Below are 20,917 nucleotides of genomic sequence, written 5' to 3' on the forward strand. Positions count from 1 at the left end.
GGCTCTCGCCTTTGGTAATTGCAGTTCTCTGTGCTGAGTGAACAAAGAAAAAATTAAACTGGAATGTAGCAGGCAGGCAGAATAGGAAATATATGTTCCTGCAGGAGAGCTACTCTCATCCTAATTACCCTGCAATTGCCAGGTTCAAAATCTAATTTATGAGCAGTATAGATAGAATGGCCACATTAGTCCATTATTTCATGATGATTTTTTTTCTACCCTTGATTTCAGAGAGGAAGGATTTTGCAGCACAGCACATTGGCATTGTCAGCAGCTGCTCTGGGCAGTGATGCCAGACAACTACACTTGAGAGAGACTCCAGAAAAAAATTGAAAGCAGTCTCCTAACAGCAAGGTTTTATAGAAGGAGTGCTATAAAGCAGTTAAATGAATAAAGCATGACCTGATGGGCTGCCTCAGACCACATTCAGAAACAGACCCAGAAACGTATGAAGGAGAAAAGTTTTCCAGCCTGCTGCTGCCACACCTCCTACCTGCTGCAAAATGCCCCAAACACAGCATCTCTTAACACCCCCAGAGCCTATTTTACTTTGACAATCATGGAGTAGTGGGTGAAACCGCCACCATGCAATGTCTGGATTGCTCATGGTTCCAGCTGTACGGATTTTTAAGGTCCCCTAACCTAAGCCATTCTATTATTCTTGCTGGGCAGATAATCTACATCATTCCCCTACTGTACGTGTTTCAGTCACCAGCCCCCTGGATAAAATGGCTCTGCAGGCTTCCTCTCCCTCTTACTGCCTGTAGTTCTCCTTCAGACTTATTTTTGCTTGCATCATATCCCCATTCTTAATCCAGTTATTTCACCACCGAAACCCTTCCAGTTAAAATAAGAGAAATGAATGCTTACATTTAAACTGCTATTGCGTTTTGCAGTCAACAACCCTATAAAGCTGGTTTTGATGAGAAAGTTTATACCTTGTTTGATGCAGGTTGTCTGCAAGGCCCAGAAAGACAGGAGTGCTTTGTCTTACACTTGGGCTTGTTTGGAGGGATTTATTCACAACTGTGGGATGGGAAAGTTAAAATGAAAATGAGGTACACGGGTATCTAAAGTCACTTGAGAAGCCCTAATATAGGTAAAGACATCCTTATGGGCCTGACATTCATATTGCAAAGGCAGCTAAAGACTGCTGAGTCTATGAAATGGATAATGGCATAGAGGTAACTAAAAGTAATCTCTATCAAATGGAAAAAAGTGGGGGGCAAAGAGAAAAGAGACAGGCAAGAGGAAAGAAAAAAAAAAAAACACGTAAAAGGGGAAAGATGAATACAAAGGCATGGGAGGAAACTTACTGACTGTGGGTGTGCCATGCAAGTCTCAGGATAAACTGCCCAATAGTTCAGTATCTCCAAGCTGTACATAAAGCCTATCAAAATCTTTCCCTGTTGCAATACAAGTCCATAAGAAAGTGCTGTCTACTTTCCTGAGAAAGTATTTGGTTATATCAATTGGGAGTTTCACTCTTAAGTATTCCCTTTCCGTTTCAAGTGCAGAATGCAAACAGAATGCTCTCAGGAATAGAAGATGCCTGCCCTGATTTGTTCTTCCGAGGTTTTGCTTTTCCTTTGCCCCTGAGGAACGTCTATTTTTATTGACTTTTATGATTAATAAAACTGTCTGAAACCCTGCTGGGGTCTTCATGCTAGTTATCAAAAGAAGTCATCTAGCCCTTTCCCCTAATGTCTAAGCTAATGGCAAAGACCCAGCATTTGATCTTTCTCCCCAAGCTGCAGCTTGTCTAGCAAGGGTTAGATTCATGTCGAGATGGTAAAAAATCCCAAGGAGTGATTTCCTTGCTGCACAGACTGTGGAAACCCATACTCTCCTGGAAACCTATCTGTCTGTCTCATCTTCTCTGCAAAGCCCTTGTGCAGAATCTCCTGCTCTTCCCCGCTGCTTCCCAGCTGAGGCAGATGACCCGATACGCTTCTAAAGAAATGCAGAATGTATATCCTCACAGCTGGATGCTGAACTTCCAGCCTCAGCACATGCCAAGAGCTATACCTTTACCAGCCTCCTGCTGGATAGCACTGCTAAATGTATGCTGAAGAGGCCCACACTTTACAGAGCATATCCTGGGGTATGCAGGACCTCAGGCAGGTGGGGAGAGAAGAATCATAGAATGACTTAACTTGGAAGGAACCTTAAAGATAATCCAGCCCCAACCCCTACCGTGGGCAGGCTGCCCAAGGCCTCATCCAACCTGGCCTTGAGCACCTCCAGAGATGGGGAACCACAGCTTCTCTGGACAAAAGAGGAGCAGCAGCAGGGCCAGTTAGCCTAGGGGAGAGCGAGGAGGAACAGCAGCATCTTGCTGTGGCATGAGGGAACAGTGCTGAGCAATGCTTCCCCCTGCTCGATTGCCCTGTGTTTGCATTTCCTTTCTGCTGCTTCAGGAGAGGCAGGGAGAACAAAAGCTACATTGAGGAATAGGCAAAGGCATATATGCATGCCTCAGAGATACTGTAATATCGTAAGAAATCTAAAAAGATGCATGGCAGTTAAAAAAAAACAGCAAAACATACGAAATACAGATTGAAAAATATATTGGAAGATATGACAGCAACTACATCAGGTCACAGCATGGTGTAAGACTGGCTTTTTTTATTAAAATGACATACCATTCTGGTGCTTTTCCTACTAGATGGTAGTGCATTTTGCAGAAATAAAGGATTGATAACATCCTGGAGGAGGGTGCAGCTAGGGAGCCACTGAGTCCAGACACATCAATACCACATTCTAGATGAATAAAGCAAATAAAATTATATTTGCTTTGTAATTTATTTCTGCCTCCCCTCGCATTCTGTGTGTGCATAAACAAACCTTACATTTACTTTCCAAGGGTGATGTCTAACAACAGGATGCAATTCACATTTGATTTTCCTTTGAATTGTAAAGGACAATTTGCATAACTCTCAACATAGTTTTGTATATTTGTGCTTATCACACCTTGTCATTGTGTTTCATGGGACAACTTTATGCAATATAGCTGAGGAAAGTACAGCAAAGTTTACTAGTAGGGGCTGCTCTCTGTTTTAAAAACCTTCATCAAGTACCTGCACATTGTTATGCCGTGTTTCAGTGAGTTAGATCCAGACACCCTAAATAGGAGGACCATTCCTGGGCTGCATGAGCACCTCTGTGCACTCCCATCAAGCTTTAAAGGGTGACCTTACCTAGCTGGAGTACGGGGCCAAGAATCTGAGCCTATCAGAATGGGAGAAATTTTTTCCCAGCAGCTCAGACCTTCAAAAACCTAAGGCTGAACTACAGGCAAATATTCAATAGCTGAAAATTGGTTTTAAACATCCTTTATTTTGAGCTAGCATGTCAATAGCAGGTAAACAGAATTTCCTGGGTAGCGCTTTCTAAAAACACATTAAAACAGTTGTGCGTGTTGCTGGAAAACAGGCTGTACTTACATCAGAACCGAGCATAGAAGAACCTTTTATAAGCCTTCAAATAATCTCGAAGTAATTAGCTTTTAACATCCTCTCTGCTACAATTCTGAGCTTTATTAGCTGTTCTGCTTGCCATTCCTGAGTCTGCCTAATGTCTTCTGTAGAACAACTATGCATTTTTCTCAAGCATTTGTCATTTCTTGAAACACATAAAAGAGAGCACTTGGATTCCACTAACAGACCATCTAAATGCTGCTCTGCATAGGAAGTGATATATGCTGACAAGGAGTAGAAGTCAAATTTTCTTTATATGGTTCTTTATGGTGAGCAAGCCTACTTAAAACAAGCTCCTTCTCAAGGCAGCATATTGATTAGAGCTGACGGGCCGAAAAGACCTTTGGGAAACAACAGAATATGGCTTGAGTCAAAGAGTAACACTAAAGCTGGCAGCAGCAGCATTAAGAGTCAGTAAAACCTGAGAGAGTTTGTCTCACACTGAAATTTATTGCACCCATTTGGACGGCCATTACGGTAGTTAGTAATTTTATCTGCACAAGTTCATCTGTATTTGGACTCTCAGAGCTTAGCAAGAGGTCTTGCAAGACAGAGCTGTGTACAGGGCCCTGCACACTGAGGCAAAGGGCTGCCGTGTTGAGGCAAGGCACGACTGTTTCTGGAAATTAGCAAAGGCTGCCTGCTTTGCTGGGCAGTGATGACTGGCGTTATGTTAACAGTAATTCTGAAATAAGGCAAAGGCAGGCCAAAGCAGACAAGGATTCTCCTACTGCAAAGTTCAGTCTGCTGTGGCCGCTTAATGAAGCTGTCATTCAGAAGCAAGAATTGCTGTTTTTTGGGATAGAAGTGCATCTGTTTCATGGTTTAGGGAATAAATGAGACAAGCAAAGCAATGACTGGGCTGATCTCCAGAGGAATGGTATAAAATTCTTCTGATGAGATATTTTGAAGATGGTGGATTAACGCCACTCTACATTTTCCACAAAATGTTTTGTATTGCTCCTTGCTGTGACTATTCTGACACCTACCGATTTTATATCCCTTTCTACACTTTCTCGCTGTCATTTGACCTGTAAGCACAGAATGCATGCTCCTTAACAACCTCATCTGGATATTTACCCACAGAAATTCATGCTCATTTAATCCTTTTTCTCATAACTTGACAAGATAAATCCTGCATAAACCTTCTGAAACAGGTCCTTGCCTAACTTCGTTTCTGACACCTTCACTGTAGATGGTCTATACTTTTACTGATGATCTGTTCTAGTGCTTAATTATGTTTATTTTACGTTTCTCCCAAGGCACTGGAGCCTATTGCACAAAATTCTAAGCTGCTAGGGCCACCTCCAAAATGGAGAATGTATTCCTATCATTAAATTTGAAAGGAATTCAGCTTTAATGCCGTGGTGCAGTACTGGGTTAGGAGGGGATATACACACTGTGTATCACCTCTAATCTTTAGACAAGTGGAAGGAAGCTGACTGAACCATGAAAGAGTATTTATGCAGAAGAATCTGAAATAAACCTTCTGGGCTTCCATTCCAAGTCACAATGAATATGGCATTGGGCGTACCAGGCATACTGTTTACCCTTAGAAACCCAGATTCCCTCTAGCCAATCATAAGAGGTCAGAATCTCTATGGGGCATTTCTGAATAATCACAGTTAGGTCTTCTTGTAAGTCAAAGACAGAAAAAGTGAATGCATGAAATCCCAGTATCCTATACCTCCCTGGCAAGCTTTATCAAGATCCAACTGAGAGGGTCCAGTTCCACCTTAACTCAGCTACATTCTTATTCAGTCAATTTTTGAAGCCTTACAAAACAGATGAAGCTCTGATTGTGCAAGTCACATACCTTATTTCTCCACAGTCAGCAAATCACCTTAGTTGAGATCTGCAGGTAATGTCCTGCCAGATTACTTATAAAAAGTCCCATTCAACCCTTAGCAAAATGAGACCTTATTTTCACTGACCTCACCTAGCACTCACCAATTGCTTATTTTGCTGAAGTACAAGAACATCTTCTCCTACTGTTGTATGTGACCTTAACATTTTGTGAACAAGCAACTCTTATGGGACTCTCCCTCCCTCCCTTCCTCTTGAAGGGCCTTTACTTCAGAATCATTCTTCAGGTGATAGGGTTTGGATGCTCAGGTGTTTCCCCATGATCAAAAGAACTTCTGCTGAGACTTGTGGCTTTTACATTAGCCCACTCTAATGAGACATTCTAACAGCTGAGCCCTGAACTCAGTAATCTGATCTCACCTGGACCAATGAGCTCATGCTCTCTGGAGACAGCTGGCAACTGCATACAGTAACTCCTGATGCTGCCAGGAAAGGAACTCTGTCAAAGCATGAAAGGAAGGGGAGACAGGTGGGAAAGAGAGAAAAATGGAAAGTTAGAGTTTCCAGAAGAATGCACTTGGTTATTATGAGGAATCATTGAGTGCCAGAAAGATATCCAAAACTTCTGGTTTTTCAGATGTGGAAAAACTCTGGCTGACCACAGGCTCAGACATTAGTACCATATATATGCCAGTGCTCAAAAGAGTCCTTTTTCCTTCTTGCAAAGTCTATCTGAGGGACAGATTTCAAAAATGAAAAAATACATAATTGAAATGTTCTAGAAAGTATTGTAAATACTTTCAAGAGGCGCCTGGATAAGGAGCTACGAGATATGGTTTAGTAGCTTGTGGTACTAATAGGAATGGGAGGGTGGTTGGACTAGATGATCTTGCAGGTCGTTTCCAACCTTGTGATTCTGTGATTCTGTAAAGTGCTGTACTTTCAGTATTTGTCTTCTGTACAGTATTTGTTGCCATTCTGAACTGGCTGCCCAAGGGCAGTGGTGGAGTCACCATCTCTCAGGAACTGTATGGACATGGCACTGAGGGACATGGTTAGTGGGCATGGTGGGGATGGGCTGGCAGTTGGACAAAATGATCTTAGAGGTCTTTTCCAACCTTAACGATTCTATGATTTTATTATTATCAAACCGATGAAGGAAAAAGAAAAAATGAAACTTCTGGGGTACGAATGAAAGAAAGCACATAAAAGCTGTTGCCCTTGGTCTCAGGGGGAAATGAAAAGCACAGTCTTGAGTGATTCTGCTCCACAACTTCTACCGCTTGCAACTTATTCCTGTCCTGAAAGTTCTCCATGGAAATGGTTTCCCAATTTCCCTCTGGGGATGGGAGGGTGGCTGTTTATAGGTTATTCTCAAAGCTGTTCATCATTCTCCGGGTCATTGGTCTAAGGGCATGTTCCAAGGACACCACAGGGTATGTAGGCAGCACTTCCCACTCTTTCAGTTACTGTATGTTGAGACACGAAGAGTCAAATTATACTACCAACTTAAAAAGACTGCGAGGGCCCCCTTCTACTGAAGAGTTAATTTTCCTGAACCAGAGAATTTCTCGACTCATATTCAGCTGATGCAAGGTCAACGACAAACACACCGAGGAAGTCAGAGTTGCTTTATTTTTCTTGTGAGCAGGTCAAATAAAACACTGCTGATGCTCCATTTATCTGGAGAGACAAGCAAACACTTGGCAGTGGTGGAAAGCATACACTGGGATCTGGCAGCAGGCTCCTAGCACAGCTGTCAGCCCGCTGACTAATCACTTCATCCCCACGCTAATGCTGCTCCAGGTCTATTGGACCCTTTCATCTCAGATACGCCGGCACACGCTCCTTCTGATAGAGCTATTTATACAAAGATGTCACTATTAATTGCAATGTTGCATTTTATTTTAGGAGGTGATTTTAGCCAAGGTTTTTTCAGTGATTTTTCTCTTTCCTGCAGCAGTCATCCAAGGTGGGAGCTGTGATTCTACTACTGGCATCAACCGGGCCTTAAATAGATACCCCCCAGCCAGACTCAATTCTCTTGAGGGCCGTCTGCATGCATGAGCTTCATAACTTGTTTTTCTAAATGTCTCTTCTTAACAATTTGTTTTTCTTTGGCGGCTATTCAGGCAATTAAACTGCAGTCACACCGGGCACACCTTACTCTCTGCAAAGACCAGATTTACCTTAGGTTTGCATTATGAGATGATACTTGCAGTCTTGTCAGCACAAACTCTTTAAGCAACTCCCAAGGACAGTGTTAAAATATAGGTGGGGCCTATGAACTCTCTCCTTGGCAGCTGTGCTTTATTAGTTGTGCTCTGCAAAGGTGGTGCGGCTAAGGTAATGCGGCGCTTCCACAGGAGCTTTATATATTGTGACAAGCCAAACAGCCTCCAGGACTCTCACTCATCATGACTCCCGTTTCATACCTCATCTGTTATAGGAATGAGGTACGAAAACATTTCTCTGTTTCCGAAAGGTATTAACAGACTCCTGGGAAATCGTTTACCTGGAGAAAGGAAATGCCCAGCCTCATTTTATTTTATTTTTTTTTTGCCGACCGTGGCAGGGCCAGCTGCTTTTTTTGTTAGTGAACAATAGGTTTCCGCAACGGGCAACTGTAAAGAACTCAGACAGCTAATTGGTTTCATGCTCTCAGTTAGCAAAGGTACAAAGGCATAAATTTGTATCTCTTCCATACTGTGTTCGCAGCGAGGATGTCCAAGTGCTTTTTAAGCAGTTATAAAGGACATCTCTTAAGAAACTTGAGGGTAAGCAAGTTCAGTCATCCCCATTTATGACTGTGATGGGGACCAGGAGAGGAAGGCAGAGCCCTGGAAGTTTGGAATGATTTGGTCATGCAGACATGACGTGGCAGGCCTAAACCTGGAGCAGAGGTTGCTTATACTCATGTTGTATGCAGAACATGTTAAATGCAGAACCAGCTTTCATATTTTAACCCTGAGGATATCTGACCGTCCTCAAGCAGATGCAAATTTTAGAGTTTGTGGGATCACCTCCCTTTTCTCAGCATGACTTTGGCCTGAAATGAAAGGCTGACTTCCAGATTCATTTTTGTCAGCTATCCTTACTGAGCTATTCCTTGGCATTCCACAGTTATTTACCTCAGAAAATATTCCCATGTGTTCTGTTTCTACACTGGGATGCCCTGATAGGTAAGCCCAGGGTAGCCCCCACATGGTAAGCATTCATCAAATGCTTTTGCTGAAAGAAAATTTGAAAAATACTCAGGGGCAGCAGCAAGAAGTGGGCATTTCCATTGCGTCTGTGATTCATTCACAATTACCAACACAGGAATTCCCTACTGTGTGCATGGGAGGCTTGCAGCATCTTTGGTGCCAGGCAGCAGAGATAATTACACAGATCTTGGCACCGTGCTCTCAGTTTTTGCTTTGAGGAAGTACCACGTGGAATTTGCTTCTCACAACAAAGGGTAAAGTGTTTTCCATAAAAGATCTTCACTAGGCTTTAGGTTGACTGCAAAAGGGAAGAAGGAAGTGGTATTTCAGATACTTTAATCCAGAATTAAAATAGAGACTCTGCCAACAGATCTCTAAACCATGGAATATGTTTTCATCACTGAGTTTGATATATCATTTCAGATATCAGATTTATGGTTTGATTTAAAACAGTGTGGCCTAATTGAAGCCAATGGAGCTGTGACAGCTTATGCCAGCCAAGGGACTGGCTGTCTGTTTCGGAGTATTGTTTTCCCACAGTTGTCGTTGTTCCTCAAGACAGTGATAGATCTTCTGGACATTTCAAATATTTGAAGCATTCATGAAGTCTTTTTTAGGATTTTCTCCTACAGTTGTAATATCTGCAAATTTAGATCTCCTTTTCCATGTTTACCTCTCAACCTTGACATGATCCTTAAAGGCATCACTGGTTTATTCAAGTCATCTCTTTATTCTAATGGTAGCATTGCTCTTTCATAATGGTAACCTGGGTCACTTAGTAGTGGGACAGTGCTTGGTGGATGGTCTCACTGCAGGGTGAGAGGTAAAAGAAAAATAGTTTAGGTGATTACAGCAATACCAATTACACTGAGTAAATATTGTCCCATCTCCAGACAAGGAAAAATATAGCAGATAGATAGTGTCTAGTTGTGTTAAAGGATTTTTCACTAAGAAGCCTGTGGATACAATTGCTGCAAAGACTGCCTGGATCCCAAAATATGAAGCAGGGGCATGTTCAAAGCCTTTGTCGCGGCCAGAGAAGTATTTTCAGGGAGTCGCTCTGAAATGTTTTCTTTGTATAGACCTGATTCTCCTTTGCCTTGCATTCCTGATAATCATTTGTATGTGTGTAAAGTGGGTATCATTTTGCAATGCAATGAAGAACTGGAATAACAAAATCTTCTGTGGTTATTACATTTTGAATTAGTTTAATATTGCTATCAAACACTTGCAGCTTGGCAAAGAACTGCATCTGTTTTACATCTACCTTGATCAGGCATCCATATTTTCTGCCTTTGAAATATTGAGGCTGAATTCCTGCAACGCAGTGTACACTTACTTACCCAGGAATTTCTGGTGCCCACTGCTCAACACCATGATTTATTGTTATGACAAGCGGCATGGCTGTAAGCAGTAGCTTAATAGGAAGCGTGAAGCAGGGCCCAGATCTGGTCTAACTAACCTCAGGAGGTCTCCTGAGGGCAGCTGAGGCAAACTGATTTAGGAATCTTCACTGACTGAGTAGCAAACACCTGCACCTTCCTATGCAAGTGTTAAACCACCTTGGTGCTGTTTATTTTCTGGTCATGGCCATGCAGTCTGATGACTCTAACAACCAGTCCCACCACACCTAACACCTCAGGCTCTTACAAAGTGTGAGGTGACTCCCCATCTCCAGCTGGATCTCAGATTGGTTTGAGCAGAGAAGTATTAATCTCCTGAAATCAGGGTATTTCTCAGCCTCCACATCTAAGAAACGTTGAGTAAGCTCCATGTGGTCAGGATAGCCGTCTATAGTTTCTGACTGTGGTCAGAAGCTTCAAGTGTTTTGTTGGTTATGAAGTGCTTTACAGGGTTTCTAGCACCTTTTCAGTGTATTTGCTCTCCTAAGCCAGAGGGTGGATGTGATTCTAACCCAAACTGTTGTTCAATTGCTTAAAATAAAAGTATCATTTCTACAATGTAGTAATTAATTCTAGAGAATAAGTCAACAGCAAAACGTGCGTGAATGTTATGTGCCACATCACTAAAATGCAAATCAGTATTTTATTTTGACTGAATGATCTTGCTTACACACTTCAGAGAGAACAATCCAAAATGGAAGTCACAGATTTGAAATAGTGGTCACTTTTTTGAAGAAAGCATGAAAAAATGTGTATATATTTTCATCCTGATTACTATAATGTAATAAGGAGCCTTGTAAAAATTCACCATATTTAAGAACGGAAAGGGTAGAAAGGGGACAGGGGACTGCAACAGTAACAGCGTAAGTGGGAAAATATTGTAATGTTGTTCAATTTCTTCAGTATATTGGCTATCATTAGAGCAGCAAACATGGATCTCCAGATGTTTGTGAAGAGTCCAACAGTTATATTTTATATCTATGGCTGTAGTAACAATTTCTATTCAGCAGCCTAGAAAAACATTTCATGTCACAACAGGAAAGAAATATTACTGTGGGGTTTTTTTCTCCCTCATCCCCTATATAGCAATTCTGAATACTTCAGTCAAAGCCAAACAAAAATTATGGTTAAAAAATTAAAATCACAATCACTGGGGGCAGGACATAAATGTGCAGATGTTCTGTGATGTTGAAATACTTTTCAGGCAGCAGTCACAATGATGTTGTGGAGAGGATGGGGAATCCATCAGAGCTGGACGCTGTCAAAAACATTCCCTAAGTTACACTGCCAGGAAAGGCACTTACCTTTTCATATTCCCTTAAGAAAAAAAAAATCTAAACCAGAAAAATGATAGTGGCTTCTATATAGCTCTCACTATTATATTAGTAAGGGATTGACTATAATCTGTTAAATAAGCAGTATAGATCTGGAGTTTACCAGGCAACCTGTGCAAGTGGAAAACAACGTTATCTCAAAGTAGTGCACAAAACGTCAATTCTCCTTCTCCAGTGAGGAAAATTTTTACAAGCTTCTTAGCTGTTACTGTTTCAGACACCTTAATGCTGTTATACAAATGCCTGCCTGAAAATCTTGTTTTCCACACCTACCTGGTCAGACAAAGGGACACAATGAATAACATCAAACCAGCAGAAGGCAAGTTTTTAAAGGCACAAGTATATCTATTACATTAGTGTCTGTGTATGCTGACAGACCTCCTGCCTCCTAGAGCTGCATGCATGCAGGCATTTCTTGAAGGTGATGTGGTTGGAGCACTGTGTTGTATGCGACCAGTGCTCCAGTGGGGAAAGGTTGGCATGTGTTAAGGGAGACAGGGATGAGGCTGGAAAGTGTGCACTGAGGGGAATCACAGACCTGAACCCACATCTCTTATGTGTTGGCCTCTTCTCTAGCACCAGAGCATGTCTGTTGTATGCTCATGTCAGGTATCAGATCCCAGTTCTCCGGAATGAAATGCACCATTAGTAGGTAAAGACAATTCATTAGGTGCAACATAGCTGAACTGTAATTAATTATCAGATATTATTTCTCACAAAATGCATCTCCAAAGTTCCCATTGCATTAGCCACAATATTGGACTGATGGAGCATAAACAAGGGTAATGATAAACATTGGTGAGCGGAGTTGGGAAGGGTTGGTTATTAGGGTACCGGTGTGTTTCATGCAGAGTTTATTTAACAGTCTTATTAATGATCTGGAAAAAGAAGTGAATAACCATTTAATTAAATTTGCATTTGATACTAAATTAGAAGTTGCTGCAGACATCTCCGAGGGCAGAGAAGTAAATCAAAAAGAGCCAGAAGCGTTAGAAGCATGTACAACAAAGAAGAAAATGAGATCTGGCATGGAAGGAAGAAAAAAACAAAGCAAGCTAATCTCTCTGGAAGCAAGTAAACTAAAAGCTATCAGTGGAAGAACTCTGGAGAAAGAAGTGTTGAAAGAGATGTAGGAGTGTTAATGGACGATATATTCCATCACAGGTCTGGTATATGTTTACAAAAGCAACAGCATCAAGGAGCAGGGATGTAATAGCCCTTCATTGTAGGGCTCTAGTGAGAACCATCTATAATGTAGCACTCTGTTTTGGGCATCCTGTTATCAGAGAGATATAGACAAATTGGAATGAGTTCAGAAAAGAGCCATAAAAATGATCCTGTATCCCTGGAGATAATGACTTATGAAGAAAGATCACAAGAAGTATATGTGTATGGCCTTGTCTGGAAGATGACTGAAGTAGGGCAGGAAAACAGTCTGCAAATATGTGAAAGGAAAAAGGGAGGAGGATAATTCATCACTGAAACTATTAGTAATAGGATGAAATAATAAGGAACAACAATAAATTCTAAAAGGGCAACTTCAGGTTGAACATAGGGAGAAATCTCTGACAGTGGAATTTGGGTTAGTTTGCAGAGAAGTTTCCCAGAGGTAAAAGCAAAAGCTGCATTCAAGTCATTTAAAATCCAATTGGACAACTCACTAGAAAATGCATCCTGCTACAGGGAACAATCTTGCATTGCCTAGGGAATAAGCTGGATGACTTAATAGGACATTCCACACTCAAGTCTTTATGACTGTAGTATTTCAATATGCATGGTCAACTATTTGGGGAAAGTATACTTTTCTTTTGCTGTCAGGCCTGATAATACCAACACTTGCACGCAAACATAACTTTTAAGAAGTCAAGCAGCTCTGCTGACAGCACTACTCTGCTGATGTGCAAAAACACGAGCCTGATCTCTTCATGCTTCTGCAGGATCAGAGCCTTAGATCATGCAGTTGTCAATATCAAGGCAACCACATCTCCAGTGGGTAGGCAAAGCAGTGTGCAGGAACAAAATGAGAGTAGGAAGCTCCAGTGAGAACACAATATTATTGTTATTCTATTACTGCTGTAAATGGCTGGTACTGCACACTACAGCTCTGTTGACTGTTCACCTTTTCCAGCTTTCACCTCTGCACAGGGTTCATTAGGCACCATTAAGACTGCTTCCTCTGTGCTATTTTTACCACGTTTGGTACTTTTAAAATATCCTACACAGTTTGTTGAATGAGAAAAGAGATGAGCTGAATTGAAAGCTTTGCCCTCCCTTGTGTGAAGAAGGGACATCAAAGGCTCTAGATGTAAATGCACATGCAGCTGACCCCAATCGTACATAATAGCATAACGTTGAATTCCCTTCACCCTTCAATAGAAGCAGAGGCAAGCTCGCAAATAAGTCTGCTCCAATACACCATGGTTTTTAAGTGTTTCTCTCTGTGTGTTTTCTCTTCTCGCCTCCCATTCCCATGGGCCCAGCAGCCTGGTGGGGCCGCAGTCCAGCACCCGAGCCCCAGGACTCTCCAGCAAGGGGTCCAGCAGCAGCAGCTCCAGTGAGTCCGAGAGCAGCTCGGAGTCTGACTCAGAGAGCGAGAGCAGCTCCAGCGAGAGTGACGGCAGCAAGCCCTCGCATTACTCCAGCCCAGAGGTAAGGGCTCCCACTCTTTGTGATTTGGGATGGCAATCGCTATTACACCCATTCAGACCTTTTTTCCAGATCAGGAGCCTGGGAGGAGATGTACGGAACCAAAATGGATGCAAAAAGTACAGGGGTCCTCCTCCTGGCACCTTACGAAACGAAAGTGGTGGGGGATGCTGGGACAGATTAAAGCAAAAGAAACAAAAATGAAGAAGGAAATGACCGTGTGATATTTCCCTCGAAATGGAGCCCTTCACAAGGCTCACAGCTTGCTGGAGGTTTTGTGCATCTCTGCCTCCATAGCAATGGCTTTCTGACTGCGTAAGTCCTGGTGCGGGCTCTCAGCACTGCAAGGGAACTAAAGGCTTCTCCACACAGGGAAGCTATTATGAAATCATTTTGAGGGTGGATTTTTAAATCAAAATAGTTGTTTTTCACTCACGCACGTCCCTCACCTCACTCCCCATGTGAATTATTCTCCACTGCTGCTGCCTTTGTGTGATTTATTTTAATCCACCTCCAGCATGGACTAAACTGAATTACTCATGATGCAAAACATAAAGCCCAAAACTTGCCATCTGGAAAGTTAGCACTGAAAATTTCCACATGCAGACAAGCCCTGGCCAAAGTACAGTTAAGCTGCCAGTGCTGTGCCACCTTCTGCTTTCACTTCTACACTGTGCTAAGCAGAAACTACAGGCTGCTTTCCATACTCTGTTCATCTACCACATGACATTTTTATGTGTTTTGGTCAATGCACACCTTTAGTATAAAACCGTGAACTCCACAGCCTTATCACATGCATTAATATATGTAAAAATATTCAAAATCTAGTGACAAGATTGTAAATACACATAAAATACAGACAGTGTATTTTCCTGTTCCACATAAAGCATCCCCTCACTGGACTCCTCCCCTGACAACTAAGCCTCACAGATTCTCTCACCCTGAAACATTATCCTGAATAACCAGCTAGCCTTTCCTCATGTTTGCTCAGTATTTAGGGCCATGTTTCCTACCAAGGAAAATGTACTACTCACAGAAATGTCCTGTATTTTTCTATATTCTATACACTCTATATTTTTCTCAGGTTTTGTTCCTTATTTACCACTTCTCTTCCTCTATTTCCTCCAAAGTGCTTTCAGATTCATTTCAAGTTAATTTTCCTCTCTTTATCCCTTTCCTAAGGCTCTCTCTTCAGTTTTCCTGTTTTCTTCCTTCCGGCCTCTCTTCCCTCTCTGCACTGTCCATTTCTCATTTCCCATCCTGAGTCCACTCATCTGACCCATCATGACCTTGCTCTGTCTATTCCCTGCTGGGTTCGGCGTAGAGGTCTCACACTCTCCTCTCCCAGCAGGAATCTGAGAAGGTAGAAGAAAAGGAGTGAAGAGAACCCTAGTAGGAACCATAGTAGGAGAGAAGGAACTACAAGATAAAAGGGGAGGAAGCGTAGTACCCAGATAAGATAAAAGAGCATCTAGGCAGATAGCTGTGATGCTTGGACCTGAGAGTAGCAATTCCTCAGGGAATATGGAAAGTGAATTAACAGAGGCAGGTCATGGGCTTTGTAAAGTCAAGCAAGGGACAGAGAGCCATGGAAATGTGAAGGAAGTGCTTCCTCTTAAAGCATTTTATAGGTATCCTCTTGAAATAGTGGAACTACTGTTTTATAGAGTCTGAGTTATCAGTGATTACTGTCACAAAACAGCTGTGTGGCTCCAACACTGTGTTTGTCTCTTTGCATTGTATTTGAGTGGTTTGCATTCTAAGGCATGCTGTACAAAACACACTTGTATGTGTGCCATCACAAAAATGTGATGGCTGCAGTGGTTTCTGTAGCGCGTTCTTTTGAATACAGGAGAAGTCATGACTTTCACCAGCATAGGATCACCGTGCACCAGGGCAGTAGGATATCCGTGCTTTTCCCAAGGCCCCGTGTTTTCCCAAGCCCATTACATGACTGATGGCACCAATTCAAAACTTCTTCATGTGACATTTCTGAGTAGAAGCCCTGTCTGATTTGCATTAATGCTTTAACTTACAATTAGGAACCCAGTGAAGCTACCTTCCTAAAGTACATGCCATGTTCTTAACCTATAAATTGAGAAATACAGGTCCTTGGGAGCTCTTTTAAGGAGGTCCTGTCCATCTAAATTTAATTAGTGGTCTCTATCCCATGGTCTTATGATTAATTTCATCTACTGGATAAGACAGGAAGCAAATACATCTTTGTCATTGCATACGCATAAAATAATGAATTCAAGTACAATGAACTTGAGTGCTCCAGCACAGTGTTGGGCAGAAAATCCGTATCTGCAGGTTGGAAGGAATTTCTGGAAATCTGCAGGATATTATGAGTTCTCCCTTCTTTTCTGTAAACAGAAATATCATCTGTGTATACTTACAAGACTTTTATTTCTAGGACAGGTTATCTTCTGTATTTTAGTTTATATAGAAATTCAGCTGCTGTTACAATTCTTCTGTGTTTTTTCCTCATCTCGTGTTGAAATCTTTGAGTTGTTTTTCCGTGTCTAAATGCAGTTGCCTAGAGTGTAAAAGCAGCTCATTGTAAAGTATACATATAAAATAGATTAGATGAATTGCACCCTAAAAGTGTCTGTTTCTTTCCAGTGACTATTTAGAGCCTGTAGTGACTAGCTCAGCTGTCTACACTTTATGTCTGCAGTAAACTAAGAATAATGGCTGAGCTAGAACAGGAGACAACATTCAGACTGGTTTCAGTGATGTGGACAAATTAAGGTGCCTCAGACAGTAATGCAAGTAGTTACAGTTTTGTGAACTGCCAAACCTGAAATTATGAACAAGGGACTGAGACTTCTATCTCCTGTTTCTTTGCTGAGGCCATGAATTCTTTGCATGACCTTAATTAATGTCATAAATGAAGACTCTGGAAAACAGAAACTTCCTTCCAATTATTTCAGATGGTTAAAAAAAAAAGAGTGTAGATCTCAAGTCCACGGAAGAACCACATTTCAAAAGCTAAGGGTTTGGTTTGTTTGTTCTTTGTTCCCATTATCTTCCAGACCTTTAGTAAGACCGAGCCTCATTAGACAGCTGAGGAAGTCCCACTGTGCAGGAAGGCCTAGAGAAGGAATGGCAGGAAGGGAGCAGAGAAGACACTGCATAGGAGAGAGCATCAACGGTAACAAGGCCAGGAGAGGTGTGCTGTCCTGGGTGCTACCAACCCTACACAAGAGTTGTGGTGTCCCTTATAGTCTTTGCTGTAGTGACCGGTTCATAACCATCAAAGAATTTTTTTCTGTGCTTATTCCATCATCCCCCAATATTCTCTTCAATCTCAAGTCCACACGTGACTGACCTGGTCAAGCTGAATTGATTGGTTATGCTTTTCCCCATCTTCCTTCCTCATCAGCACTGTCCATCCAGTCTTTCAAGTGCATGGGCATCAGTACAAGTGTCTGAGCAGCCACCACCTGCAGATGCCTATTGTTCCCTCAGGTGTTGTACCGCATTGGCTCTCCTCTCCTTAGCCCAGAAAAGAGGAAAGTTGTGTGCACCTAACTAATCACCTAACTGGTGAGCATGCCCCAGTCACCTCTTCCTTCCTTCGCCGATAGCCTTCCTCAGTGAATCCAAAGTGCTGTAGTTTTAGGATTGGGTTTAGGAACAATGTTACATTTTCTGTATCAGTCTTGTTTTCTAAAATGTTCTTGCTTCCCACTTTTAAGTATCACAATTTGACTTCCTGAGTGGTACATTCAGAAGAAAAGGGGATTTTTTTCACTAGACCAACTATGGAAACTATTTTTACTTTGGCTTATAGGATTCAAGATCACCATTGCACCATTTTTTGCTGCAAATTTCTCCCTTTCCTCCTGAGAATACTTTGAGACAGGAGTAACCTCTCACTTTATGTGTGCACCTATAGGAATCTCCAGTTCTAGTTTGATGAAGTGCTAGCAGCAGCACTAACAGTAGTGGCAGCATCTGATGTTGACATCATCAACATCAACATCTTCATCACCTTCATCACCTGTCTTAACTACAATGAAAATACCACATGTGTCATAAGGGATTGCCCTGGATGAAATATTTGATAGTAGGACAGCACAACTAGGTAAATATTTGATAGTAGACAGCACAAGTAGGTTATCATAGGGGGTAAAATAATATGCTGATTTGCAATTGACTAAATATACTGCAGGGATTGCTCACTCCTAGTCCACAGTGGGTTAAATAGATGCACATTACAGACAATCCAATCTCTCAATGAAGGGAGTGTCATGCTTCAACTTTGTGATAATACTAGCTACACCTTAGTTCCCTCTTTGTAATAACAAGCATAGAGTTATCCCATTATGCTCATATTGTTTAACAGCCCTTCACCTTCTGGATAATGACAGAGGTTTCTTTTGGATGTATGGCTCTGATTGCATTTGTAGCCCAGAAGACATCTGAGATATATAGACATACTGTGTGAGAGTCAGCCCACCCAAATTTGGACACTTGTACTGTGGATACCTACATCTGTTCATCACTTCAGCTTCTTCTTTACAGATAGTGGAGAGGAACAAACATTTTCTAGGGCCCAGCTCATCTGACCTATTTCAAATACCTATTTCAAGATGAAATGTTTCACATCCTGCAAGAGTAGGCCACTGACTGGAGAAGGAATTTGTTGACTAGCTCAGATTTTGTTGTCTATACTGTACAGATTAATCCATCCACAGTTATTAAATAAGTGGATCACGTCCTTCTGTTTCTCACTGAAGCCCAGCACATCTGCATTTGTGTTGCATTAGTTCTTGGAACGATCCTGCTGATACAGTTTTCCTGGTTTGGGTTTTCATGCCAAAACCACAAATGGATTTTGGTACAAAAACAGTTCATGGCAAGTCAGCTTCACCACTGACCATTGTTCCTACTGCTGCCAATCATCTGGCTATTACCAGCTTTACCCCAATTAAAACTGCCCAGCACTTGTCAAGGCCTTGAGGGCAGTTTCTCTTGCACAAGACTCTTTCCACCATATCCCTCAACACCTTTCCATCCTTACATGCTGCTGAAGCTATCTCACTTCAAGCAAACCAACTTTTCTTCCACAGAAATGTGTGTGACCTGTACAGGAAAGAGATACAGATTGAAGAATTAGGGATTTTTATTTCCTACCACATATAATTACTTGTTGCATGTAATGTGCACTGGTAAAACCTTGCAAGTGAATCTTCTCAATGCTTTTTCTCACTGGGTCTGTTCTTCCCTGTTCTCTTGCAGTGATTTCAAAGTACAGTAGTTTTCAGTTAGAGCAATCAATTGAATAAACTGCTTCCAAAAGTGAATTGGCATCACTCATGTACATTGACTAAACTCTATCAAGGTCCCCAAATTACTGAGAAAAAATATATGAATTTTGATTTTTCAGAATTTGTATTCTTTAAATTTACATTATTGGCTGCAGATTTTTTACTTTTAGCAGACGCATCTTAAAGGGTTTTTTTTTTAGCAGACACATCTTAAAATTTGTTTCAGCCACCATATGGACTTGAATTTTTATTTAAATAAACCAAGGATATACATCTAAGCCCATGGTTTCAGGAGTTGTGGCTTTAAGAAAACAAGTGTCCTCAAACTCCTGAAAAAATTAGCAAAGTTGGCAATATTGTTGATACATTTTATTAGACTTCATAGTTGGCTTACAGCTTGGTGGGAGTGCAGCTATTCCATCTAAACAGCAGACACATCACTGTAGGAAAGTGCCATATTGACAAGTTATGACACTATAGCAGTTAATCATTGTTTTCTGCTGGTTTACTGTTATCCCTTGAACTGCTGCTTTTGAGAATGACAAGTTACTTAAAGAGGATGGGATGTAACAGAAAACCTGGAAGATCTTTTTGAACTTTCAAGCTGCCCTCACTCTGGCCTATAATTATAGGTAGAGATATATTTTTTTACACGTGCTTTTGATGTATGTGCTTTTGTTAAATGTATCTCCTGAACACAGCAAAGACCTCCATATATAGTGAACCTTTCATTATGTGTAATAAGTCCAGTATATGCATAATGAATGGCATCCATCTCTACTCTCAGCAGCAGTAAAAACAAAACAAAACAGTTTCTTTCACGTAAAGAGTCTTAAAAATACATCTTCGTCCAAGAGAAATGCATCCCAACCATTTTCAAGATTTACAACTCTGGAAAGAAATTCATCATGTAAGATATTAGGGAGTAACATTAAGAAAAAACAAACTCAAGGCCATCCAGCAAGCTTCCCATAGGTATTGGCTAGCTGGATAATGAGCAAATTAGACACTTCAGAGGGAGGAGTATTTGTATCATATGAGTTCCAATGTCTCACTGTTCTGCTCATTTTAGGAGCCTTTGTTTCCTGTAGAGTGAATAAAGCCCCTCCAGGGTGACTCTGAAGGCACCCTTAGCTATGAAGGAAGCCTGTGCTGCCTTCAAGCAACTCTTTTTAACGGCAGTGCCTTTAAGTTGGAGACTGTCTTAAATTAAGGACTGGATATTCTCTCCTGAGCAAACTTTCTTCCAGAGCATCGATAGTTCTCATGAGCAATAGTCTAGCTGACCAAATTTTGGTTCCAGTTCAGGAAATTAGGGCGCTTTTCACATTGGGTTAGAATGTGGTTTAGAATATGGTTGGCCATCCACTCCACCTTTTTTTTTTTTTTTCTCCTTTCCTATTCATCTTCTTCCATTCAAATTACTGAGTGTAAGAAGCACTACAAAACATTTGCACGTTGTTCTGTAATAACATTTTCTGAGCTGTGGGTTACATTTGAAATCATAATTATCCCACCACTTCACTGTCCAAACACCACTATATTTTAGATGCTCTCTTATAACTTGATCATGTTGTGACAGGAACAAAGAGGAGAACTAACAGCTACACAATACTTACCAAATGAGCACTTGACAATACCACCACAGAGCAAATGTTTGCATGATCTCACAGGATTACAACATCAATACCAAACAGACTATATGCATAGCCTGGTTAGCACTCCCTCCTACCACTATATGCCTCTGTATGTTGTTTAAATACT

General features: G+C 41.4%; 1 protein-coding gene across 1 annotated transcript in view; it reads left to right on the forward strand.

The window, feature by feature from the left end:
• Positions 1-20,917, forward strand: part of AFF3 (ALF transcription elongation factor 3) — a gene marked incomplete at both ends in the record, with an annotated part of 316,850 nt that overhangs the window by 262,924 nt on the left and 33,009 nt on the right. The window contains one exon of the mRNA XM_079544079.1: positions 13,709-13,877. Coding sequence (XP_079400205.1) covers positions 13,709-13,877 — 169 coding nt within the window. The remainder of the gene's footprint in view (positions 1-13,708; positions 13,878-20,917) is intronic.

The sequence above is a fragment of the Tetrao urogallus genome (genome assembly GCF_951394365.1).
Source record: "Tetrao urogallus genome assembly, chromosome: 1".
Lineage (NCBI taxonomy): Eukaryota > Metazoa > Chordata > Aves > Galliformes > Phasianidae > Tetrao > Tetrao urogallus.